The sequence below is a fragment of the Telopea speciosissima genome, chromosome 1 (assembly GCF_018873765.1).
Source record: "Telopea speciosissima isolate NSW1024214 ecotype Mountain lineage chromosome 1, Tspe_v1, whole genome shotgun sequence".
NCBI lineage: Eukaryota > Viridiplantae > Streptophyta > Magnoliopsida > Proteales > Proteaceae > Telopea > Telopea speciosissima.
In genome coordinates, this window is record NC_057916.1 from 73,735,198 (window position 1) to 73,761,669 (window position 26,472).

A 26,472-nucleotide genomic window follows, 5' to 3' on the forward strand; every position below is an offset into this window, starting at 1 on the left:
CCATTGCCCACTACTCTCACCGCTTAAGTCCCCCGCATCACAGACATTTCACTTTTATTAGTATTTAAAAAAAAAAAAATTACAAATGTAAGTTCACTTAATTAATCCTGCAAACCGCAGCAACTGGGAACTTTTCTCATATACCCCCCTTTTATATTTTTATGACCGGTATGTCGGTCCTTTTGATTTTTATAAGTATAATTTGGATGTCTTGTTTGCATGTTTACATGTCTAAGGATTTTTTTTATATAACCAAAATTATTTTTTATGAGTAAAAATATTATAAATCATGATTCACAAGTGCACCATTGTTTCATTTTTTTGTTTGAATGGATTGGGATTATTTAATGAATAATAATCATAATAACAACACTAACAATATTAATAAAAAACTATTGCTTTCCAGGCTATGTGGTCCCCAGCCCAAGCGCATGGGCTAATGAGAAAACACAAGGGCATCAATGGAGGTGATAGTTTTTTATTTCTGCGGGGCAGGGCAATCATTTCGCAAAGTCTTGTGTCTTGGTGCAGGTTGTTTGCGCCTAGCAAGGATCGTTTTTCCTAATAATAAGGGAATGAGTTCCCTGTTCAGTTGTGTCGTGTACGCTAGTGTTTCCCTATGTCTTTCTCCTCCCACATTAGAAGACAGATATATTATTTCATTAGAGAGGAGGAGAAAGATAGACACAGGAAGGTGCTAGCGTACACTATGTAGCCTGACAATGTTTTTTCTCCATAATATTAGGGCAAGAGATCAATGCATGGTTGTGTGTTGCACCAGCATAGGAGGAATGAGTATGCACAAGGACATCAACATGGAAAGGAATTTTGATTTGATGAAAGGTTTGCGTGCTCTTGTGTGTGGGCAGCTGGGCATAGGACCACATAACCAAACAACATTCTTTTTCTCAATTTATTAACTAAATTTATCTAAATGCCACCCGAGTTGGTAATGCTAAACCCATTACCAAATGAGAAACTTGGGTGAGATTTATAATTGAAGGGTGAATTGGAGGTTAGTTTGAATAAACGATGATAGATTTATAATTTTGAAAACCATAGAAACTGACATGTTCCACCGAGGAATAAATAGGGAAAACAAAAAAAAATCCTTAACTGATAACAAACGAGAGATCTTCAAACCTGAAATCCCAATCCAGAATAGGGGAATAAGCATATATGATCATAATACGAAGAAAAAAAAAAAAAGATTCTTTTTGAGAGGGATAATGGGGAATAAAAAAAAGGGAAAAGGAATGTTAACCGGTGATCTAGGGGTGCGGCAATCTTTTCTCATCGGGTTGTGTTGAACGTAGATGCACGCCCATACATAGCACGGGTTAACATTCTTTCTTCCATATAAAAAATAGAGAGTGTGCTTATCCCATTAGTGAAATGATGAAAAGTGTGCTTATCCCACTAGTGACCCTATCTCGTTTGGCCTTAAGAGTCAAACCTAGTTGATTTGATCTCGAGAGGGAGTGATTCAGTGACCGATCTTCTCCTCCAAATCTTTATCCCCTCTAGTTCTCTGCCCGACCCAGTTCCTTAGTGCTCCTAACAAAGGTGTGGGGGGGGGGGGGGGAGAGGGGGGCAATGACCACCCTACTCCTGCCAAACACTTTGCCTGGGTGCCCCCCCCCTATTAGAGGCATTAGGGAACTGGAGGAGATGATTTTGCCTTCTCCTCCCCTCTTGTCCCTTAATTTTTTTTTCCGCAGAAAAGACAACTTCTAGTACAATTGATTGGTGCCGTACTAGTGTGCCTTAAGATCTCTCCCCTAGTTGTTCTTAGTTAAAGTCTTATGGAGCAATGTTAGAAAAAGAAAATTCCCTAGAAGGCATGGTTAAGGGTGTCAATTCTAGACTAAAACCAGGAACCAAATCGAAACCAACTGGATTCTGGATCTACCGAAAAGTTATTGGTCCAATTCTGGATCTACCAACTAAGTTATTGTTCTTCCAACGGTTCTAGAACCGATAGACTAATTAGGACTCGGAACAAATTTGCATCCAAACCCTATATATTATATTTTCTAAGACTTAAGGTCATGAGAGCTAAGGTCAAACCCCTTATTTTTCAAGTCTTTCATTTTGATTGAATACAAAACAAGAGGTTGTATGGACTAATTCCGGGATTTGAGAAAAAAAAAAAAATGATAATGGGTTGCCTATCTCATGTGAATGAGATTAATATCTTATTATAATATTATTGAATATATGTAGCATGTGTTAGGGATTTTTTTTTAAAAAAAATTTTGGACTGCTTGGAATCCATTAGGAACCAAAACCGGTCCACCCATTAGTTAATGATCCTGGATCTCAAGTTTGGAATCGATTAACTTATTGATCCAGTTCTAATCCCGATCCCTTAGGATTGGAACCGCTAAAGAACTAGACCAATAGCCCAAAACCAGATCAATTGACACCCCTAGGCACGGTTTCAACTCTTCTATCTTCATATTTGTGCGTTAGGCCCTTGAAAGCTGAACACCAACCACCCCCCCCCCCTAAACCACCACCCTCGTCCTGCAGTTGTGGTTAAGAATTTTGTGGGGGTAATGTTAGAAAAAGAACATAATGGATCATCTGCACCTACCAACAGGTGAATGTACATCTTAGAGTCAATCACATTTTAATTTTGTTTCCATAAAAACCCCTCATCCCCCAGTAAATGACAAAAATAGGATAAGGTGGTTGGCTCTCACATGTACGTTCACCTGCTGGTACGTGCAGAAGAACCAAACTCGAAAAAGAAGCTATTTCGAGTTTGATTCCTTAGCACGTACCAACAGGTGAACGTACATGTGACAACCAATCACCTCGTATAAGAAGAGCTTTTGACATGTTGCATGACTAACACTGCATTTGGAGAAATGGGGACCTTTATCCGCTGCTGTTCACTGCAGCGCTGTTGTGCCATCGTGCAGCGTAGCAGCGGCAATGTGTGCACAGTGGGGCTCGCTGTGCAAATATGGCCGCTGCTGCGCTGCACGATGCACACAGCAGCGCTGCAGTTATAGCAGCGGATAAAAATTCGAGAAATGGACGTGCCACTTCTCCGATCGGAGTGCAGTACACTCTACTGGAATATTCATACTTTTTTGTTTTTATGAGATTCTGCATGGGACCTAAGTACGTTGTTGCATTAGAGTCACTGATCAGACGATGATCAGCGAATCAGACTCAAACAGTCATATGAAATACGGTCTCTCTCTCTCTCTCTCTCTCTGTGCTCCAAGCTTCAAACAGAGAGAGGAGAAGGAGAGATGGACTACTCCAAAGGTTTCATTAACTTCTTGTTTCTCGTAAGTGGTCTTCTCATCATCATCGTCACTCGCTCCCCTGCAACTCCCTCCGACAAGGCAGAGCTCTTCGACTGTGCTTATTACTCCCCTAAGTGCATATCCAGGTCTCAATTCCACCCTCCAGAGAGATGGAAGAAACCCAACCCTATGGCCCAAATCCCTCTTCACCCACTTGACCCTCTCACTATACAAGAAATCAACAAAGCACGAACCATCCTGTCCTCCCACTCACGTTTCTCCTCTTCTTCCTTCACTATCCACTCTCTAGTCCTTGAAGAACCAGAGAAGCATCTGGTGCTGAAATGGAAGAAAGGAGACCCTCTTTTGCCCAGGAAAGCGTCGGTGGTGGCGCTTGCGAAAGGCCAACCCCACCTGCTAATCGTCGACCTGGGGTCGAGCCAGGTGACCCAACACGAAGTGGTGGCTACACCGTCTGGGTATGAGGTTATCCCATAATGACCATAGAGGAAATGAATTCCGCCACATGGGCCCCTCTCGCTAACGCCAATTTCAATCGCACAATCCTCGACCGAGGGATTGATCTGGCGGACCTCGCTTGCTTGCCTATCTCCACGGGATGGTTCGGGAAGAAGGAAGAGGAGAGGAGGTTGATCAAGGTTCAGTGTTACTCCATGCAAGGAACAGTTAACTTCTACATGACACCCATTGAAGGGCTCACGGTACTTCTAGATATGGACACCAAGGAAGTAGTGGAGATCTCCGATCATGGCCGTCAGATCCCTATCCCCAAAGCTGCCAACACCGGTTACCGCTACGCAGCACAGAACAAACGCGTGAAGCTTATCAACCCTATATCACTGGAGCAGCCGAAAGGACCAAGCTTTACGGTGGAAGATGGGCACATGATCAAGTGGGCCAACTGGGAATTCCACCTGAAAGCTGACCCAAGAGCAGGTGTGATCATCTCCAGAGCCATGGCGAGAGATTCGGAAACAGGGGAAATGAGGAATGTGATTTACAAGGGGCTAAGTGGCTAACGTCGGAGCTGTTCGTGCCTTACATGGACCCTACCGATGCTTGGTACTTCAAGACCTACATGGACGCCGGTGAATATGGGTTCGGTCTTGAACCAATGCCACTCGACCCGCTTATTACATGGACGGCGTATTCTCGGCGGCGGATGGGAAGCCTTTTGTTCGGTCCAATATGGTGTGTGTGTTCGAAAGCTATGCCGGAGATATCGGGTGGCGCCACTCGGAAAGCCCCTTCACCGGCATGGACGTAAGCGAAAATACGTAATCTCAAAGGCCTTACATAATCCAATTTCAACCTCTGATTCTGGTGGTGGGTTCTGGTTTTGTTGGCAGATAAGGGAGGTGAGGCCAAAGGTGACGTTGGTGGTGAGGATGGCAGCATCTGTCTCCAACTACGACTATATCGCGGACTAGGAGTTTCAGACAGATGGGCTTATCCGGATCAAGGTTTGTGACATGGACCAGATCTAATACGACCGGAACCAAGTTGGTCCACTCAGCCCACCTGGGCCAACCCAAATGGTTTTCTTGGACCAGACCCAATTCGTATGTAGTAATGCCTAATTGTGATTGCAGGTTGGGTTGAGTGGTATTCTAATGGTGAAGGGTACAACATACAACAACATGAACCAGGTGCCAGAGCAAGAGGATCTCTACGGTACTCTCTTGTCGGAAAATGTCATCGGCGTCATCCACGACCACTACATCACTTTCTACTTGGACATGGAAGTCGATGGCTCCGATAATTCTTTGGTTAAAGTAAATATTGCTAGGAAAGAGACTTCACCTGGAGAATCGCCAAGGAGGAGCTACTTGAAAGCCACAAGACATGTGGCTCAGACATAGAAGGATGCAAAGATTAAGCTGAAGCTCTACGATCCATCAGACTTCCATGTGATTAACCCAATAAAGAAAACCAGAGTGGGAAACCCAGTTGGATACAAGGTTGTACCAGGTGGTACAGCAGCTAGCTTACTTGATCATCAAGATCCTCCACAATTGAGAGGTGCATTCACCAACAACCAGGTAATAAAAATACTACTAAAACCATTCAATCTTGTTGCATCTTCATGGTCTCATTCTGTTGAGTTTGGCAGATATGGGTGACACCTTATAACCGGAGTGAGCAATGGGCAGGTGGGCTTTTTGTATCTCAGAGCCAAGGAGAGGATACCCTTGCTGTTTGGTCTGAGAGGTAGTAAATTTGCAGATGCAAAAGCTGAGATTATTTGTTTCATGGTTGAGTACTAATTAATGGTATTTGGATCTTCAGGAACCGTCTGATTGAGAAGAAAGACATTGTGCTGTGGTATACATTGGGATTTCATCACATACCATGTCAGGAAGATTTTCCCATCATATGCCCACTGTATCTTCGCATTTTGAGTTAAAGCCTGTGAATTTCTTCGAGAGCAATCCCATTCTCCAAATGCCACCAAACGTTGAGGAAGATCTACCAGTTTGCAGGGCAGTTGCTTCCACTTGATAGACTCTTGGCCTGAAAATCCAGCACGCCATGAATGTATGTGTGTATGGTTCATCCAGAAACCTGCACTAAACATGTGTACATGAAACAAGTCGCTACTTCCCCAAAGCATAAAAAGGAAAAAGTAGTAGGAAGTAACAACCTCACCTCTGTTTTCATTTCCTCTCCCTCTTTCCTTTTTCACATCAAGAGAAATGCGTGCACATAAATTCTCTTCAATTGGGCTGCGAAACAGGCAAAATTCCAACTGCTGAATTGGTTCTTCATGAAGGCATAATTCTCTGACTTGCAATAGATAATGCCCTCTTTAACAAAACTCTGCAAATGATGTACCTTAGTACAGTTCAAATATTGTAGAACTCTCCAACAAGAATTTTAAGCTCATATGTCCTTTCCTCCAGATTACATTTGATTCTCAGGCATAGAGTTCTTATTCAATATCAGACGTAATAATTGGAAGGAAAAGCATTTAATCCTTCAGACGCATCCCAAAATTTATCAATCTACCATGTCTATCCTGTGTATATATTCTCCCCGGCAATCTGAAGGAAGATATTTGGAACATAATTTAGGTTGATGGGATACTTCACAAACAAATTGCTTTATTGCGAAAATTGTATAGCTTGAAAATGCCCACTTAGATTAAACAGATTCAGCCTTAATGTATCAAAAGACATAAAGGTGCGACCGGAATTTTAGCTCTTTTTGATCGTCTTCAAAACGCAAGAAATGAGATAATGTCGGTATGGATGGATCCAAGCATATGGCATCAAGTTTGGCGTTTTATCTTTCTTCAACATCTAGAAATTTGAAGTGCAGCTTTCTGCGTGTCACCTGCCACTTTTTTTCATTGCAATACACTTTATACCTCTGTATAAAGTTACAGGTAGATGCAAAATTAGAAGAAGATAATCAATGGTCAAGAGCCCTTGACACAGGCTGTTTGAGTTAAAATAATACCGCAAGCGTACGGGTCAATCGTAGCTACGGGTCGTACACGAGGAGATATACGCCACTCTATTTAACTAACTTAAAAGTAATGCAAAGTGAACCAAATTAAAGTGGTAAATTAAACTAATTAAATTAATGAAAATTAATGCATCCTAACTCATAAGCATCTAACAAAATTAAGGGATTAAATTGGCGTCCTAACACATGAGCATCTAACCTATCAGACTAACGCAAATTGAAAGGAATAAAAATACAGCCACACATAATAACCACATAAAAAGGAATAAGGGAATAAAAGTGCATCCACAAACCACAACCATATAAAAAAAAAATAAAAGAAATAGAGGGAGAAGAAGAAGAAGATAGAGAGAGATAGAGGAGAGGGAGAATGAGATTAAGGGTTTAGAGAATGAGATACCTCGATGTGCTTGAATACTTAAATAAACTCACCATGGCTTCCTCTTCTAAATCTCCATGTCTTGTCATCAACATAGGAACTTAGACTAGGAAGCTTTAAACTAAAACTATTACAACCATTAAACTAGACTTATGAAATCAAAACTAAGAACTTGAAATCAAAACTAAGAACTTAAACCAAAAATAGGAAAAGAAGAGAAAATTTTACTAAGTGAATGAAGTAAAAATTACACTAAAAAACTGAATTAAAATTGAACTAAAAACTGAACTAAAAAACTGAACTAAAAAACTAACTTCTTACAACCCAAAGGGCAAGGGGTATTTATAGGGGGAAGAAAAGAGAAGAGAGAAGAGTGAAGTGTAGGAGAAATATTCCCTAAGAAAAGAGAATATTCTCTTCTCCTTCCTCTTTACAATGCCTTGAATCCTAAGAAAAAAGGAAAAAAATAGAAAGAAGAAGAAGAGAAAATTGTTTACATGTAACTTCTATTTTTAGAAAAGTAAACTTCCAATTATAACAAGTGCTTCCTTTTCTTGTAGATATCTTCTCCAAGCAATAAAATCAAAGATGCTTTGACTTTTCAACTTTCCATAGGTGAGAGAATATCTTTCAAAATAAATCTATCCCAAGTAGAATTCCAGAAGTGCCCTTGAGAAGTTGGAGGAGAGAGAGAATAAGGGTGATGACTAGGATTCCTTCAAGAATAAATAAAATACCCATTCTATCTTTCAGGAAACGTGGAGCATGGGGTGTTTATATAGGCCTCACCATTGTGTTCCTTGCGAAAAATCACCCAAAATAGACTCAAATTTCATCCAATTTGGAGTTCGGGAGCCCAAGATATCTCAAGTTGAAGTTGGACTGTCCAGAGCCCTCCAAATGGAATCTTTCGGGTACAGGAAATATAACTTCTGGTTATTGCGTTAAGGCCCCTAGAATCCAAACTTCTGCTTCATTTTATCCCCGGCCGACTGTCAATAATTACAAATAAACCCTTACAGACCATTTTCGCGCGTCGTTACGAAAACGGCCGTAACTTCTTCGTTTCAACTCGTAATCAAGTGCCGTTTGAACCGTTAAGAAGCTGACTCGATGGGCTACGCATCCATGCCATTAACACCTTTAAAGAGCTTAAAAACATTTTCTTAGCATCATCTCCTCCATTTTCACAAGAATTCACCTAAAACCTGAAAAGCACAAGAAAGCACCGAGTAACTCTGTCCAATGTGGTAAAATGTATACTTTATGTCCTAAGATTTCACACATAAATGTGCTCATCAAATTCCCCCACACTTGAACGTTACTTGTCCTCAAGTAAAGCAAAAGAAAAACTAACCTAGAATGCAGAAAATCCTAACTCACTTTCGTGGGAATCACGGTTGCACTTAGCATGTGCAACAAGCCTTTAAACCCCTAGTGGACGAGTTGTGTCTCGTGGGTGTTTGCAGTGAATATACTCCCAAAATTCAATTGTAAATGAATGCTGTAAATTTTAATCATGGCATAAGTAGGACAGTGCACATAATCCTAAAAAGTGTTCAACTAAAGATCAAGGAGCCAAAGGTTCCCCACATTTGAATTTTATCACCCCACATCAATTCAAGTAACAAGCATGCATCAAGTTCAAGGAATCTCCCCATATTTTCTGAACACTACTCACCTTCAAGTAAACCCCCCTATAGCATCGATGGAACCAAAGACTTAGGCATTGAGTATTGTTGACCATACTTTTTTTTTTTTTCAGGCATTAAGGCAAAATTTTTTTTTTTTCTCAACCACAAACTCTATTTCTACTCCACTACTGTTCTCTGAATGACATGGTGGAGCATACACCAGACACCCAAATACTTGGTAGCTTCGCTTTTTGCATATATCCATAGAGACTTTGAGACATTGATGCAAGAGTTTTATGATTTTCCTTCCAAGGAATTTCGATCAAGTCACCCTGCTTCATGAGGCACAGTGCCCTGTCTAGTCCCAAGGAATTCCACTTTCTTTTCTGTTCCTTGTTTTTTTTTTTTTTTTTTTTTTTTGCATTCACTTCCACTTTCATGCCTTGCCTTGCCACAAACAACTTGGTCTCAACTACTAGCCAAAAGATCAAAGGGTCCATAAAGCACATAGAGGAATCTAGCCATCAAATGAAATAACGCTCATATTTTCAAATTCAATCCCCATCACCGGATACAAACCAATTACCGTCCTTGAAAATGGATTTTTTTATTATTTCGCATGCTAAGACACCTAATTTCCTCTCTCTCTCGTTTTGCAATCAAAGAGAAATATGCACAAAACCAAACTATTGCCACAATCAAAATTCACCAATTAAGCCCAACATCCCCCCCACACTTAATTCATGCAGTGTCCTCAATGCATGCATAAAAGAAAAAAATAAGGACAAGGGAAGAGATGAAGGCGCTTACCAGATATAATAAAAAAAGAGGGTCATGAAGAATGATGAGCTCTACAAAAAGTGCTAGGAGCAGCAACAGAAATCTCAATCCATGGTCAGTAAATGGAGAAATAGCTTCAGACCCAGAAAACACTCGACCATGAATTTTAGTAAAACGAGAAATAATATAAAAGTTAAGCACAACTGAGAAATATCCAATAGAAAAAACTGTCCTCATGGGACAGTGGATAATGAAGGCACTAAAACTCAGGCCATAAATCCTTCCCTTCTCTCCCATTTGTAATGTAGAACATCTATCATTTTTTGAAAAATCAATCAAAAATGGATCACAATAAGCATAAAAATGATTATGAATAACCTCATGTAAATAATCATAAAAAAGTGGAGATTTGCTCAAATCAATCCTAACAATACAACTATCCGCTCTTTGCATAACTTGGTTTGCCAAATAAGGATCATGGAAATATGCTTGAAAGGCATTATGACTAACATTGTCCTCCTCAATAAAATCGTCAAACCTAGGAGGTTTGGACAAATCAATATGTGAGACAATGGAATCCTCAAAATGACAATTATCTAAGTTTTCCAAAGAGAGAGGGGGAGATCGAATTTTCTGGGTTTCTATGTTATTATAAAAATCTGATTCTAAATCAATAAATTCACTAGGCTCACTAAAATCAGAAATTTCAGGCAAAATATGGACTTCCCCAGGTAGCTCATCAAACTTCGCTTCACTAATATCTTTAGGAGACTCAATCTCAACAAATAAATTGTCATGAAAAGCATCTTGTTGGGAGTGACTCTCATTAACCTCAAATTGGGGTGGTGGACTTTCAATATCATTAAATTGGGGATAGAGTGGTTCATTCTGAACAGGAATCTGGTAACATAGACTAGGTTCAGGCTGACTAGGTAATGTACCCATTTCCTCCTCCTGCACCATGGTGATCAGTTGAGAGAGTTGCTTCTCCATGGTATTTTGGCTTGTTGTGAGAAGATCTATGTATTTCTCAAGTTCATTCAGTCTGGCTTCCTCACCCATGTTCTGAAATTCAGGGGGTTGGTGGTATGGTTCAAGGAGAGGTGACCCATTGAGATTCAACGGAGGGTTGGGCATTGAAGGACCATACTGACCATGATATTGGAAATTGGGTGGTCCAGCTTGGTTATTCCATTGATCCCACGAGAAATAGGGATGATCACTCCACCCGTAATTGTAAGTGCCAAAAGAATTATATTGAAATTGAGGACTCACATTCTCATCACCATTGCTACCTCCATAAAGATTAGGGCATCATTCCATAACATGGATAGTCTGGGGATGTGACCAATCAAAATTTCCCGAAAGCCCATAGTTGGGTTGGGGAGAAAAATTGTACTGGGGTGGTGCAAAATTGTTCTCTATCTCACTACTTTTGGCTTCCCTAACCTGTTTAAACATTTCCTCCAAAATCATGGTTGCCTTAGCATAGGTCCATCTTTCCCCCAAAGTCTTATAAGGAAGTGTATTTCCCATTATTCTAAATTAAACACCTATCCAAAATTGAGGTCTCCCATAAAAAATAATTTAAAGAAAAATAAAAGACTAGAAAAAAAAAAAAATACTAAAAACAAGAGGGAGCCCAAGGTAGATAGTGCATCTATCCCTCAGAAATCGAAACAATGGTTCCAAAGTTGTAAGGTTGCCATATAGGTTGACAGCAAGGGAACCCGTATAGTCTTCACGAGCTACCTACGGGCGACTCCAAATGGATTCTGATATAGGGTGGAGGACTACTATACGTTTTTGTTTCCAACGCTCTCACTATGTTGCTTTCCTATTATCAAGAGTGGTCACCTCCAAAGATAAGTCACATGCCAATCCAAACCACCCAACGAATCAAGGGGCACCAAGATTGGCTGGGTTTGGACATATGAAGGACTTTAGATTGGGCGCACACTATTTGAAACAGAAGAGAAACAAGAAGAGGTTTTCAAAAACTTTTTTTTTTTTTTTTTTTAAAGAAAGAGGAGAAAGAGAAGAAACTAAAGCACTTCGAATTACTTAAAAATCAAAAAAAATAAAGTGGTCAATAATCTCCCCGACAACGGCGCCAAAAACTTATTTGAGTTAAAATAATACCGCAAGCGTACGGGTCAATCGTAGCTACGGGTCGAACACGAGGAGATATACGCCACTCTATTTAACTAACTTAAAAGTAATGCAAAGTGAACCAAATTAAAGTGTTAAATTAAATTAATTAAATTAATGAAAATTAATGCATCCTAATTCATAAGCATCTAATAAAATTAAGGGATTAAATTGGCGTCCTAACACATGAGCATCTAACCTATCAGACTAACGCAAATTGAAAAGAATAAAAATACAGCCACACATAATAACCACATAAAAAGGAATAAGGGAATAAAAGTGCATCCACAAACCACAACCATATAAAAAAAAAATAAAAGAAATAGAGGGAGAAGAAGAAGAAGATAGAGAGAGATAGAGGAGAGGGAGAATGAGATTAAGGGTTTAGAGAATGAGATACCTCGATGTGCTTGAATACTTAAATAAACTCACCATGGCTTCCTCTTCTAAATCTCCATGTCTTGTCATCAACATAGGAACTTAGACTAGGAAGCTTTAAACTAAAACTATTACAACCATTAAACTAGACTTATGAAATCAAAACTAAGAACTTGAAATCAAAACTAAGAACTTAAGCCAAAAATAGGAAAAGAAGAGAAAATTTCACTAAGTGAATGAAGTAAAAATTACACTAAAAAACTGAATTAAAATTGAACTAAAAACTGAACTAAAAAACTGAACTAAAAAACTAACTTCTTACAACCCAAAGGACAAGGGGTATTTATAGGAGGAAGAAAAGAGAAGAGAGAAGAGGGAAGTGTAGGAGAAATATTCCCTAAGAAAAGAGAATATTCTCTTCTCCTTCCTCTTTTACAATGCCTTGAATCCTAAGAAAAAAATGATAAAAAATAGAAAGAAGAAGAAGAGAAAATTGTTTACATAGAACTTCTATTTCTAGAAAAGTAAACTTCCAATTATAACAAGTGCTTCCTTTTCTTTGTAGATATCTTCTCCAAGCAATAAAATCAAAGATGCTTTGACTTTTCAACTTTCCATAGGTGAGAGAATATCTTTCAAAATAAATCTATCCCAAGTAGAATTTCAGAAGTGCCCTTGAGAAGTTGGAGGAGAGAGAGAATAAGGGTGATGACTAGGATTCCTTCAAGAATAAATAAAATACCCATTCTATCTTTCAGGAAACGTGGAGCATGGGGTGTTTATATAGGCCTCACCATTGTTTTCCTTGCGAAAATCACCCAAAATAGACTCAAATTTCATCCAATTTGGAGTTCGGGAGCCCAAGATATCTCAAGTTGAAGTTGGACTGTCCAGAGCCCTCCAAATGGAATCTTTCGGGTACAGGAAATATAACTTCTGGTTATTGCGTTAAGGCCCTTAGAATCCGAACTTCTGCTTCATTTTGTCCCCAGCCAACCGTCAATAATTACAAATAAACCCTTACAGACCATTTTCGCGCGTCGTTACGAAAACGACCGTAACTTCTTCGTTTCAACTCGTAATCAAGTGCCGTTTGAACCGTTAAGAAGCTGACTCGATGGGCTACGCATCCATACCATTAACACCTCTAAAGAGCTTAAAAACATTTTCTTAGCATCATCTCCTCCATTTTCACAAGAATTCACCTAAAACCTGAAAAACACAAGAAAGCACCGAGTAACTCTGTCCAATGTGGTAAAATGTATGCTTTATGTCCTAAGATTTCACACATAAATGTGCTCATCACAGGCCTCATTATAACTCTACCATTGCACTTGCAATAAAGTCTCTTCAACTTTTCTTTTCCTCAGTCTGTAAGTACTTCAAAACTCCATATGTGACTGTACCACCCACAAACAAGAAAACTGTTGGAGTGAAGGATGGGTACAGATATTTCACGAAAAATTGATCCCATGCTTCTGGCAGGAAACCTGTCCAAGTAGAAAACAAGAGTGGTTAATGGTGCAAAGAAATAAACCCTAATAAGGGAGTACACATTGAGAAAAACCAAAGATCGTCCGATCATGAGAAAAAAACCCAAAATGATATTGCCTTCTAATTCATTATTTTCAACTCAGGGCCTCGGGCTACAATTAAGGATAATTTCATTTTCACGGCCTGTAATGATAATGATAAGCTTATCATAGCGGTCCACTATTTTGAGTCATGTGGTAGGATGACATGCATCCTAGTATTTTTTTAACAGCCCGTGTATTCCCTTCCATCCTCACATTGTTGTACCCCGTACACAAAAAAGTATTAATTATTGGTGTTTGTAACTGACTGGTGCTTGACGGTTTCTTTTTGATGGAATCCGGTTCGAGTTGGCCCAATAGATAGCCTATTCATAGCATAGGTAAAAATATGAATTTACATGATTTTAGTAATGAGTGGTTAGATTGACCCTAAGAATAGTGTGGACCCTACTGGTGTTCCACAATAAAGAGAAAAAACTGTTCGCTGTATAATTTAAGGTGAAGCGGCGGCTTCACGTGAATTTAGGACTTCTAAATTAGAGTTTGGGGAAGCCCAAAACACGAGAAACGAAGGTAATTGAGTTACCTTTCAAGTGGAAAAGAATCTGGACGATAGGATTTTTGTCAGTCAAGATATGGTCGATTGAGTAGGCAAGGGTCAAGATGACCAGGATCCTGAAAAGTAGCATCCGGTCAACCGGATGCCCCCAAGGTTTAACCCACAGTGGCTGAACTGGCTGGAACCAGTCGACCGGATCAAACAACTAGACAAAATTTCTCCATCTGGTTGCCCAAGCTTAAGGCCAGCTGTGGAACCAGTCGACCAGTAGGTCATACTGGTTGCGCTAAAAAGTGTTATTGAGGGGAAAACGGGTTCCTTTCACTATGTTCTAAAAGTGAAAAACCAGAGAGAAAAGAGGAAAAGGAGAAAGAGAAGAAGAGAAGAAATTTGAAGCAAAGGCTTGTGGGTTCGAACTTCAAATTGTGAGCCAAGGCCCTTGGATTGTAGGAGGATCAGAAGGAATCAAAGAAAAGCTCTGCAGTTAGGGTTTTGAGTTTGAAAAGGTAAACCCTAAGCTCATTTTTTATTATTTTGGGTGTTTTGATGTATTTAATTGGTTAGGAAGTTCTTTAATAGCATCGTTAAAGTGTCAAAGTGCTTAAGAATGAAAGGGGGACAAATCCCATAGTGAGCTTGGGGAAAAAGTAGCAAAAACCCCATTTTAGCATTGAAATTTCCCATATCGGTCTACCGGCTCGACCTAGGGATCGACTGGTAGTGCCCAGATGCCCCACAAGTTGGTTTGACACTTTCATGACCTACTCCAACTGGAATCAGTCGACCAGTTGGTCATACTAGTTGTGCTAAAAAGTGTTATTGAAGGGAAAACGGGTTCCTTTCACTATGTTCTAAAAGTGGAAAAACCAGAGAGAAGAAGAGAAGGGATTTGAAGCAAAGGTTTGTTGGTTCGAACTTCAAATCGTGAGTCAAGGCCCTTGGAACGTAGGGGGACAGAAGGAATCAAAGAATAGCTCTCCAGTTAGGGCATTGAGTTTCAAAAGGTAAACCCTACGCCCCTTTTTTATTCTTTTGGGTGTTTTGATGTGTATTTAATCGGTAAGGAAGTTCCCTAATAGAATTGTCAAAGTGTTAAAGTGCTTAAAAATGAAAGGGGGTCAAATCCCATAGTGTGCTTGAGGAAAAAGTAGCAAAAACCCCATTTTAGCGTTGATCTTTGCTCGGTTTGGTTTTGCTCGCTTAACGGTCGGATTTGTGCACAAAGAGATTCTTGGTGAAACCTGAGAGTACGGTGAGACCCTCACACTCCTCCTCTCGCTCACATCTCAGGTGGGTAATCCGTCTCATTCACTGTCTAGTATATGCTGCTAAACAAACTCCACCTCTATAACAGCTTTACCCCATCATCTAAGCCACCACTTCTACAACTGCTTTCCAATACCCCTGAAGGTCTTGATCGCTACATTTCTCTTCGGTGGAGCTGCTCTGTGAATACCTCGACGAAATTCACGGATTAGGTACGTAAGCCCCTCTCCACCGAGCTCCCCAATCACCGACCACCACTCTGCCAGACCCTCGACCCTCTCTCCACCAAATCGACAATTTCCCCTCTGATTCTCTCCTATCCAAAGAGAGGTACGTAAGCCCCTCAACCTCACGCACGATTAACTACTCAGTTTCACCATACACAGATCCTTCCGCGATCATGTCCCCCCCATTCCTATGATTGCCATCCAACAAATTGCTCAACTCCCAATTCTCTTACACCATTCCTAACCCCCGACTCGCTCACACAACCACATGCACCCACACACGATTTATCCAGCATAGCATGATTTGTTGCATTCATGAGCATGATAGGAATTGCATTCTTTCTCACTGAGCTAGTTGAGCTCACCCCAGTATTGTGATCTTTTTACAGAGCATGCACACATTGAGTGCCAGTGTACTGACACTTGCCAGGAGAGCCAGGGTGAACGGCGTAAGTCACTCTGAGTAGATGGTCAGACAGATCAGAGATTTTTGGTGTTTGATACTTCTGAGATGTAAATGTTTGAGAGATAGTGTTTTGATGTAATTATGATCATAGTAATAGAGATGTAACAGATAGATGTTCCAGTATGATGGTTGATGCCAGTGTTAATAGAGATGTAACAAATAGATGTTCCAGTAGATGTTCTAGTATGATGGTTAATGCTGTGATATTTTGATGTCTTTGATGTAATCATAGTTTCCGCATTTAGAAATCAAAAGAAAGGAAAGACCAGAAGTTTTCTAATGGCGGCTGGTGAGGGCCAGCACCCATATCTTCAACCCAGATTTGGGGCGGCTACACACATAGTCCCCATATTTTCAAAGCTTTATTTTGCCAGTTGATTATATCCATTTGGGCTGAAACTTGACATATAGGCTGGGGACCTTGTGGTCTCTTACCATCCACAAAATCTGGGCTTAATCGATATGCAATGTGGCATATTTTTGGACATATGAATGGACCACATTCAGGAAACCTTTATTGAGAATGTTTTAGAGAGTAAAATCTGACTATCTGCAGCTTTTATCTTTCTACATCACTCCCCAGTTCCCAATGCTCACCAACTTATGAAGTCTATAAAGACAATGCTAACTATCAAAGATTTACAAAATGACCAAGTAAGCAACGAATCTGTGTACCATCTCCTCTACTCTTCAAAGAAAACTTCAAAAAACTCAAGACAGATCAATGTTCCTAAACAATGACAAATCATAATGGAATTGAATCAAGAAGCCGAGAAAGGAAACAGATTAACTGAAGAGATAAAACTATGTGAATGAACTACTGCGCTGTAGTTATTGAGTTGGATGTCAGCAGTGTCTTTCAAAGGTCTGGCTCAATCTCGAGTATTTTAAGAAAATAGTAAAGAAATACCACAGAATGCAGGACTGAATCATTGCAACAGAGATTTTATGATTGAATCATTGTAATAGATATTTTTCTTCAGTATCTCTATAGGGTAATTCTTAGCTGGTGGTATTTTTATTGGGGATGAGAGGGATGAGAACAGAAAAGATAAAGACCGATAGACCAGAAGCTTGAGTCAAAAGAAAGTATGTGATCATCCAGACGGAGTTTGAAGTACTCCTTCAGGGGTTGAAGAAATAAAATTTGTACAGTCCACAACCATGTAATACAATGAAATTCATGTGCCCTCGTAAAAAAACATGTAATGTAGTCATAGATTAGTATAAGACCAACTAGGAGCCAGTAAACCAGGATCTGTTATGAAAAGGTAAATCGGCTAGGTCAAAAATAGGTTTTTTGGTGAAATTTGGAGCTAGGGTTTGGATCGATTATTCTTAGTGTAGGGAATGAAATTTGATTTAGGTATGGTGAGTTTTTTATGGTTGGATTGGTCTGTAAAGAATTTGGGTAATGGGATGATCTCCAGAAATAGGTGGAATGTTGTGGTTTGAATGGGGTAATGGGAAAACAGCTTGGTTTGAGTATGCCAAATGGGCAGGAGAATACTCGATCCAATTATGTGAAGGTGTTGTTAGCTGAATGGTTTGTTAAGAATTTTGGGAGATGGGTGGGAAAATTAGGGTTTTGGGGTGGTTTAGGAGAAGAATGGGTATTGATGGGATGACTCAAACTTACTGTTGTTGCAAGGGCAGCTCAGTTGGTTAGAGGATCTTGAATAATTCTTGAGTCTTGATTTTGAAATTCAAGGAGAGCTTCAAAAGAACCACCTGGGCTTCACAGCTCAAGGTGTCGATTGGATCAAACACCAAGCCCACCAACGAACCACCCGGGCTTCCCACCGCAAGGTGTCAATCGTATCAAACACTGATCCCACCAACCTGGATCAAACACAAGACAAATCTTCAATGGAGAAGAAGAGCAACAAAAGCTTTTCATGAATATCAAAATTCGTCAACAATGTTTGCCCCCCTTACAACCTTATATAAAGGACTCAAAAATAGACTCTTACACTAAAAAGAAAGGCCTAAGTGCCTAACCCAATCATTAACCTATTAGATAACTTAAATTGACTAGGAAACTAAAATACTCAAAAGAGTCATAATCCAATCCAACTTAAATACTTCAAAGAAAACTACTAAAATCACTTAAATTGAACCATTAGTTGAACCGGTTCAATTTATGAACAAGAACACCAAAATAAAACTAAGAATGGAACTAAAACAACTAATCCCGTATGCAACTTAATTACCCATATTTTAGGCCCATAAAAGTGGTCTATTATATAGAAAACCCATGGGTTCAAAGGCCCAACATGTATATAACCCAACCCTAGACTTATTCCTAAGCAAAGAAGCCTAGTTTGGTGATAAATCTGCACCTGATGTAGAACAAGGTCAGTGAGGGATTTTGGTGGTTGTGCATTCCTTTTTAGGTTATTTCACAAGTGTAAACACAAGGATTATTGAATTTCTGTTCCATGGTTAACGTTCTCATTTTAGTCTTCTTCAAAGGGTTATTTATGATTTTTTTGCTAAAGGGATAACATGAGAGTCATTTCTGAAGTTGGTTTAGTTTGACATAGAACAATCAACAGATTCAGACAATACCTGTCTGGAAATCATGTTCAGAAAGGATAGTAGTACCACTAACATTTTGCCTTTGGTGAGGACAATGCGAATTTTATATGCCTTGGTTTTGACCAGAATTTGATTAATATATAATTTCGCGTTCCACTCAATATATTTAGTAATTAGTCTGTGATTGTTGCAGTAGTGAGTGTGGGTGAAATCCCGAATCTTTGCTCAAGTGATAAAGAAGATCAAGGTGAAAGGAAGCATAGATCCCAACCAGAATATGGTCGTAGTCATGGATGCTAGGATTAGCAATGATGGGCTTTATACGGAGACTGGGATTCAAGGGGTTGATCCTATGGTTCACTTTTCTAAGTCAGAATCAAATGTTCAGAATAAAAAAGCTCTAGTGAGGGAATAATTGTGGATCATGGATCTCGAGATTAATAAAGCCATAAAAACCAGAAGTACAGAAAATAATTGAAAAAAATAGAGAATAGAGAGGTAAAGTGCTGGATTTTACTGCCTAGGATTCAGATCTCAACTTAGACCTTTAATTTGAGGTTCATATCACACCAACAAATAAAGACAATATAACCTCAAGAATGTAGCAGGGAAATAAACATCTTTGAAAAGAGGGCTTCACTGAATGAATTTGAGGAATCTTATTAATCTCCATCTTGTTCTGTGACATCTAGATAGAAACTGAAAGATAACATCTGAGAGAGATAAACCAGCGAAGACCATACATGTGCATGTATTGATATGCATCCTCTCTTTAGCAGGTAGCTGGTCAGCCACCCTACATGAATAAATAGCGGTTTGAGGGGCTCCCTCAAACATGGCTAGTTGATGCAGCTCCAAGTAGGAAGAAGAAGAAGAAGAAGAAGAAGCCCTGAACTTAGGGCTTGATTAGGGAGCCATAAATTAGGATTTCCATACTTAGTTTATTTTCCTGTTTTTAGATTGAACCGGTTTAGAATTGGTTGTATCCAATTGGTTCAATTGATCTAATTTAAGTGAAGTGTTCCTATTGGTTAATAGGTCCTTATATCCTATTGGCTAGTATGGAATCTTCTTTTAAATTAGTTGTTTTAACTTAGATGTCTTTTAACTTAAGTTAGTAGGGTTAAATAGGTCTTTTACTATTTTAAGTTATTAGTTTTAGTTTAAATTACTTCCCTTCCACGATTTTTGAAGGAGAAGGCTTTAATTTGTATTAGGACTTGGCATAAAGCCATATTATAAATATATTAAATAGTGGGAGGCTCCCCCACATTGAATTTGAATTAAAAAGACTGTTACTGCTGGCCGATTGCTGCTGCTGCTGTTCCTACTCCTTTGTGAGTGCATCCTTGTGGATTTCAAGGTGGATAGGATGGGTGGATTCCTGCGACTCCTTGCATCGAGAAGAACGGGAGGTTCCTTCAATATCAAGCTGTTGCCGGTGGATTCCTGCTGTAAGTTTGAAGCTTAAATTCTATTTTTCCATTCATCCTCCCTCCCAATCATTCCCCTTTTTATTTTATTTGAATCCCATCAAAACCCTAAGCCTCCATTATCCCATCGATTCCTTTAAACCCTAGATCATCTAGGTTACATTAAACCTTCATCCATTATCAGACTTCAATCAGATTCAGACCACAGCCCCTTCATACCACTACCTATACTCGACCATAAGCTGCTGCCTTATTTGTCTCTCAAACCCTAAAATTCCCTAACTCCATTAAACCCCAAAACCCTAATATTCCAGAATCAGTACTTCCAACCATCAAAAACCTCTCATACTTGGATCAAACCTTTCCCTCAGTACCTGGAAAATTCGATCCTAACCCTAGCCCTAAACTCCCATTAAAAACCCTAATTTCAACCTAAGTCCTAAATCCCAAAACCTAAACCCTAACCCTAGAGTTTCAGAATTTTAATTTCTGTTTAAACTTATTCAAAACCTATTCCATTAGCTTCCTTTTGACCTGCATATCATTACTAAATAAAACCCTAGCTCGAATAGGTTTAAACAGAAATTAAAATTCTAAAACTCTAGGGTTAGGGTTTAGGTTTTGGGATTTAGGACTTAGGTTGAAATTAGGGTTTTTAATGGGAGTTTAGGGCTAGGGTTAGGATCGAATTTTCTAGGTAGGGAGGCAAAGGTTTGATCCAAGTATGAGAGGTTTTTTACGGTTGGAAGTACTGATTCTGAAATTTTAGGGTTTTGGGGTTTAATAGAGTTGGGGAATTTTAGGGTTTGAGAGACAAATAAGGCAGCTGCTTGGGGTCTGAGTATAGGTAACCTAGATGATCTAGGGTTTAAAGGAATCGATGGGATAATGGAGGCTTAGGGTTTTGATGGGATTCAAATAAAATAAAAAGGGGAATGATTGGGAGGGAGGATGAATGGAAAAATAGAATTTAAGCTTCAAACTTACAGCAAGAATCCACCGGCAGCAGCTTGATAATTGAAGGAACCTCCCGATCTTCTCGATGCAAGGAGTCGCAGGAATCCACCCACCCTATCCACCTTGAAATCCACAAGGATGCACTCACAAAAGAGTAGGAACAGAAGCGAGGCAATTGGCCGTAGTAATAGTCTTTTAATTCAAATTCAATGTGGGGAGCCTCCCACGATTTAATATATTTATAATATGGCTTTATGCCAAGTCCTAATACAAATTAAAGTCTTCTCCTTCAAAAATCGTGGAAGGGAAGTAATTTAAACTAAAACTAATAACTTAAAATAGTAAAAGACCTATTTAACCCTACTAACTTAAGTTAAATGACATCTAACTTAAAACAACTAATTTAAAAGAAGATTCCATACTAGCCAATAGGATATAAGGACCGATTAACCAATAGGAACACTTCACTTAAATTAGACCAATTGAACCAATTGGGTGCAACCAATTCTAAACCGGTTCAATCTAAAAACAGGAAAATAAACTACGTATGGAAAATAATAATCCTAATCTATGGCTCCCTAATCAAGCCCTAAGTTCAGGGCTTCTTCTTCTTCTTCTTCCTACTTGGAGCTGCATCACTGGTGTGGCTATTGAGATTCATGTAAATTCTATCCCTACCCATACTAACATCCAGTTTGACAAATTCCCTAATTCCTAACTGATCTTAACTGAGTTGTCTCTCCCCTCCCCCTTCCCCCTTTTTACCCTATTGGACAGCTATAGATTAAGTGCATATTTATACACAATTGCTAATTGGGCACATATCACCTTTTTGAAACGGAGGGAGAGAAAAAAATACACAACACATTAAGATGTTTCATTGATCTTAATTGAGTTGTCTTCCCCCCACCCCTTCCCTTTTATCCTATTGGACAGCTATCTACGGTTTTGGCTCTTAAGGTGAAACCATGGACAGGCAGCAGTGCTGGCTGGATCGGTAAGTCCATAATTACTTGGACTCTACTACAATATTTGATCATTAAAATAACCTGGAAGAATTATTTCATTTACAGCCCAAGCAGTACTGATGCCAGTTCATCATAGATATTGGCTTATTTCTTTAGAAATAGGCCTAGGGTTGGGTTATATACATGTTGGGCTTTTGTTCCCAAGGGTTTTCTATGTATTAGATCACTTTAATGAGCCTAAACTAGGGGTACATAGGCTGCATACGGGATTAGCCCAATACTTAGTTTATTTTTATGTTTTCTAATTGAACCAGTTCAAATTGGTTGCATCCAATTGATTCAATTTAAGTGATCATGTGACTTGGTTAAGTGGTCATGTGACAACTTAAGTAGTCATGTGATGTAAGTTGGGCTGGATTAGGACTCTATAAGTCCAGCCATGTTTTGAATCTATTTCCTTTAGTATTTTAGTTTCCTAGTCAATTTCAATTATCTAATAGGTTAGGGATAGGATTAGGCCATTCCTTTTTAGTGTCTAAGTCTATTTTTGAGTCTTCTATATAAGTTTGTAAGGGAGGCCAGCATTGTACACGAATTTGATTAATGAAAAAAGCTTTTGCTTGTTGGCTGCCATTGTTGCTGCTCCTGTGCTCCTTGTGAGTGTGCATCCTTGTGGTTCTATCAAGGTGGACAGGGACTGGTGGAATCCAGTTGACTTCTTACGCCGTGACGGCTGGGATGATCTTCTTCAAATTCGAAGGTGGCTTTATCCTTCACAACTGTCGAAGCTTGCTGCCAGTGGAATCTCCAATAAGTTTGACGCCAAAATTCTTCTTCTAATCCTCTAATCCTCTAATCCTTTCCCCCAATTGATCCCCTTTATTTTTTGTTTGAATCCCATAAACCCTAACTCCATTAAAGCCCAAAACTTGCAACTCAATTCTGTCCAGAATTGCAGAATTTCAAAACTCATCCAAACCCTAACCTTTTTATACCATATTAACCCCCTAGACCTGCCCATTAATACCCTATAAACCCCTTTCCCAATATCCAACCCAAACCCTAGGAATTGACCCAAATCCTAGTGTTGTCCATTCGAACCAGCAACCCCTTTTGTTATTTGATCCGGTTGTTTGGCTCCTAGTAGGTCTCCTACCTATCTAGGACTACATTAATTACTTTCTTACAATATGCTCGACTCTGTGAGCCATTCTAATGCCTTTATGCAGTAGATATGGTTGCAAAACCTTGAACCACCACCACAATCTGGTCATTGAGTGATTCTTTGTCCTAGAGACAGAGATATACACTCTTCCATTTCGAGTATGCTAAACAGTAACCTAAGCCTATCCTTCATATTTCAAAAGAGAAGGTTTCCATTCTCATTGACATCAATGCTAACTTTCCCTAAAATTCAACTTATTTCTCCAATTCGAGACACCTCATGCGATCAGCTAATTCATTACGAAGATGCTCAACAATACCTTTAACTCCTAAACACCTATTATCCTCTTCTCCCATTCACTAATACCTCTTTGCTTCAAAATCCAATTCCTACCAAATTATCATTTATCTATTCAGAATGGTGATTGTGCAGTAGAATGTAAAAAATTGAAGCGTAGTGTTTTATATCTTGTGTTTAACAACAACAATAATCCCCAAAACAGAGATTAGAGATAGTAAATCGCAAAATATGATATAAATAAAAACCCTAAGTGGAAATAAGGAAAATAAATTAACAATCGTACCAGATGCTGCAAGAAGAATACCCTCGACGAGGAAAAGGGAACCGAGACCCAACCAAGTGAGTAGAAAAGCGCTCTCGTTCCTGTTCTGCTCCTCGGACTGAGATTCTCCCTGCTGCTGGGAGAGAAAAGCGGGTTTCTCTACTGGGGATAGACGAATTATAGAAGAAGCCCTCTCACTATTTCTCTTACCCTTCCTTTTATTACTTACAGTACCCTCTTTTTCTCTGAGTTTACCATTAGAAGGAGAAGAAGAACCGAAGCCAAGTCCTGCTTCAGTTGATTTCTTGGGAGGAGCCAAAAAGGAACTCTCTTCAATTCCTTCATTTGTACTCTCATCTTGTGCTGATGATTCAACCCTCACTGTAAGACTGATTTGGGTGGGGAATTGCAGACGCGGACGGAGAAGAGATGGTGTGTGTCTTTTCACGAAACAAGAAGAGTGGATAGGTAGCTCCATTTTTCGTTTATGCTTCTGGATGTGTTCTCCACTTCTCTCCGATATACGTTCTTTGACTAGAATGACGAACGCCCGCTTGAAGACTCTTGAAAGTTGAAATTACCAAATTCTACCTATTGCTGTGGATTGGTACGGACCAAGGATAAAAATGTAAAAAAAAAAATCAATTTTTGAGGAAGACAAAGGTCTATCCGATTCAAACTGGTACAAATTTTTACCAAAAAAAAAACTGGTACAAATCGATCCAAATTGTATTTGTAAGTAGGGATGTAAACGGATCGGATTCGGCTCGAATAGTGCTATATCCGCATCCGCATCCAATTAGCTTTCGGACGGATTCGGATTGTGCTAAACGGATACGGACACGGATACAGATCGGATATTTTATCCGTTTACATGTAAATACAGCTTTTCGGATAGCTATAGCCTATCCATATCCGCATCCGTTTAGCTTTCGGATGGATTCAAATAGTGCTAAACGGATACGGACACAGATTCGAAAATGGATTTCGGCTATTCATTTACACCCCTATTTGTAAGCCTACTGGTATGTGCTTTCTTAAGCCTTCTATATGCAGGATCTTTGTCCCCTACACTTCCTTGCCCGGCCCAGTTCCCCCAATGCCTATAATAGGGGGGGGGGTTGCAATGACCACCCTATTCCTATCCAAACACTCTACCTGGGTGGGGTCCACCCCTCCCCCCCCCCCCACCTCTTATTATAGTCACTAGGGGACTGGAGGAGATAATTTTCCTCTAAATGCATAAGCAAAACATGAGCAATAATGGGCATGAAGGAGAATCCAAAGTCCAGACAATGGGAGAAGGGCTCGGCTTGGGATCATGTTTTTAAAAATCGGTATTGATATTGGTATCGGTATTGATGTCGGTCTCAAACTCAATATTAGTCAATATCGATATTGATACAAATAGAAATCGATTGCTTCTGATTTTTGGACGATTTTGCTCTTATCACAAACTTTTACATTAATATAGTATCAATCGATTATCAATACCGGCTGATCTGATACTAATATTTGAAATCATGCTTGATACTTTTTTTGTTTTTTGGTAAGAAAACCATGCCTGATACCATGTTAACTTGGGAATTAATCCACACTCTCAATTGAGGAGTAGTTGGGTTTATATAGAATGAAAAAGATTACTGGAGATCTCTCTAATTTAGGAAACTCCGGAGTAGATATAGAAATACAATATACATAGTGAAGAATAGGAAAGACACTATTGTCAACATTGGCAAAGCCAATGTACAATGTCTGTCTGCTCAGCCTCTTGTACAATGATATGAGTGGGTTTGTTCCTGTGAGGATAACAGAGTTTTGCTTGGTTGCATGGACTTGGCCCTGAATTTTTATACTCTCAAGTGCGATGCCCTGCCAGTGCACCTTTAAAGTGCATCAGATGATGCACTACACTTGAGACTTTGATTTTTACCCTCCCAAGTGCAGTGGCTACCGTCCGATGCACTTTAAAGGTTCATTGGGCAGCACACTGCACTTGAGAGGATAAAAATCCCATGGCCTTGTGAAATTAAAAATCTCATTCATATTGATGCCCCGCACATGCTTTCAATTGCCCACCCTAATGCACGGGCCACGCGACCAGGCAACGATCAATTGTTATTACGTGATATCTATTTTAATTGCAACATTCACAACTTCTTAGATCAGGTTCTTACGAGAATGTGAGAATCTGATCCAGCCTTTATATCCATTAGGCAAATCAATTAAATTTAAAATAAAGGTCTTTCCTAACCTAGAGAATATGTTAGGGAAATTGCTCACATCCCAATAGGAACACAGATCATTATCATCTCCTGTTCCCTGCCTGGTACAGTGGTCCAGTTCCTCTCATAAGGGGCGGGAAATGATGACCTAACCCCTTACCCGAACACATTGCGCGAGGGAGGTTAAAACATCATTTCCGCCTCCCTATGAGAGGAACTGGACCACTCGTATCTGGGGAATAGGACAGAAAAAAATTCATAGGAACACATCACATGGTAACCTTGGCAATGACATTGGGAACTACTATAATAGGGCCGAGGTTGTTTGGGCTGCAAGACTTAATGAGCCCACATAACAGACTAAGTTTCCCTTCACCCATGGTGATGAAAGAATTTATTCAGCCACAATTTTTAGGTTCGTTGCTCCAGAGTCTAGAGCTTCTTCATCTTGATGGGAACTTACAAATGGTGAAATCCCCCCAGAGCTT

At 39.5% G+C, this 26,472-nt stretch overlaps 1 protein-coding gene and 1 pseudogene across 2 annotated transcripts; one reads left to right on the top strand and one right to left on the bottom strand.

Moving 5' to 3' along the window:
• The first annotated feature begins 3,435 nt into the window (after positions 1 to 3,435).
• Positions 3,436 to 5,892, top strand: LOC122656523 (annotated as a pseudogene).
• A 690-nt stretch (positions 5,893 to 6,582) lies between these two features.
• Positions 6,583 to 24,274, bottom strand: LOC122658054 (protein LPA2-like). Of its 2 annotated transcripts, none has more exons than XM_043852922.1 (3): positions 23,781 to 24,274; positions 13,387 to 13,570; positions 6,583 to 6,730 (listed from the first exon to the last, which is right to left on the bottom strand). In XM_043852922.1, the coding sequence occupies exons 1-2, from the start codon at positions 24,235 to 24,237 to the stop codon at positions 13,431 to 13,433; spliced, it is 597 nt and encodes a 198-aa protein (XP_043708857.1). In that variant the 5' UTR covers positions 24,238 to 24,274; the 3' UTR covers positions 6,583 to 6,730; positions 13,387 to 13,430. The 2 variants fall into 2 exon arrangements, with proteins under 2 accessions (XP_043708857.1, XP_043708866.1); XM_043852931.1 differs by having other exon boundaries at positions 6,585 to 6,719; positions 13,427 to 13,570.
• Between the last annotated feature and the right edge of the window lie 2,198 nt (positions 24,275 to 26,472).

Coding starts and splice junctions, on each gene's coding strand:
- LOC122658054 (XM_043852922.1), bottom strand. CDS start 24,237: ATGGAGCTACCTATCCACTCTTCTTGTTTCGTGAAAAGACACACACCA. Junction 13,571..23,780: donor TATTCTTCTTGCAGCATCTG/GTACGATTGTTA, acceptor CTACTTGGACAG/GTTTCCTGCCAGAAGCATGG.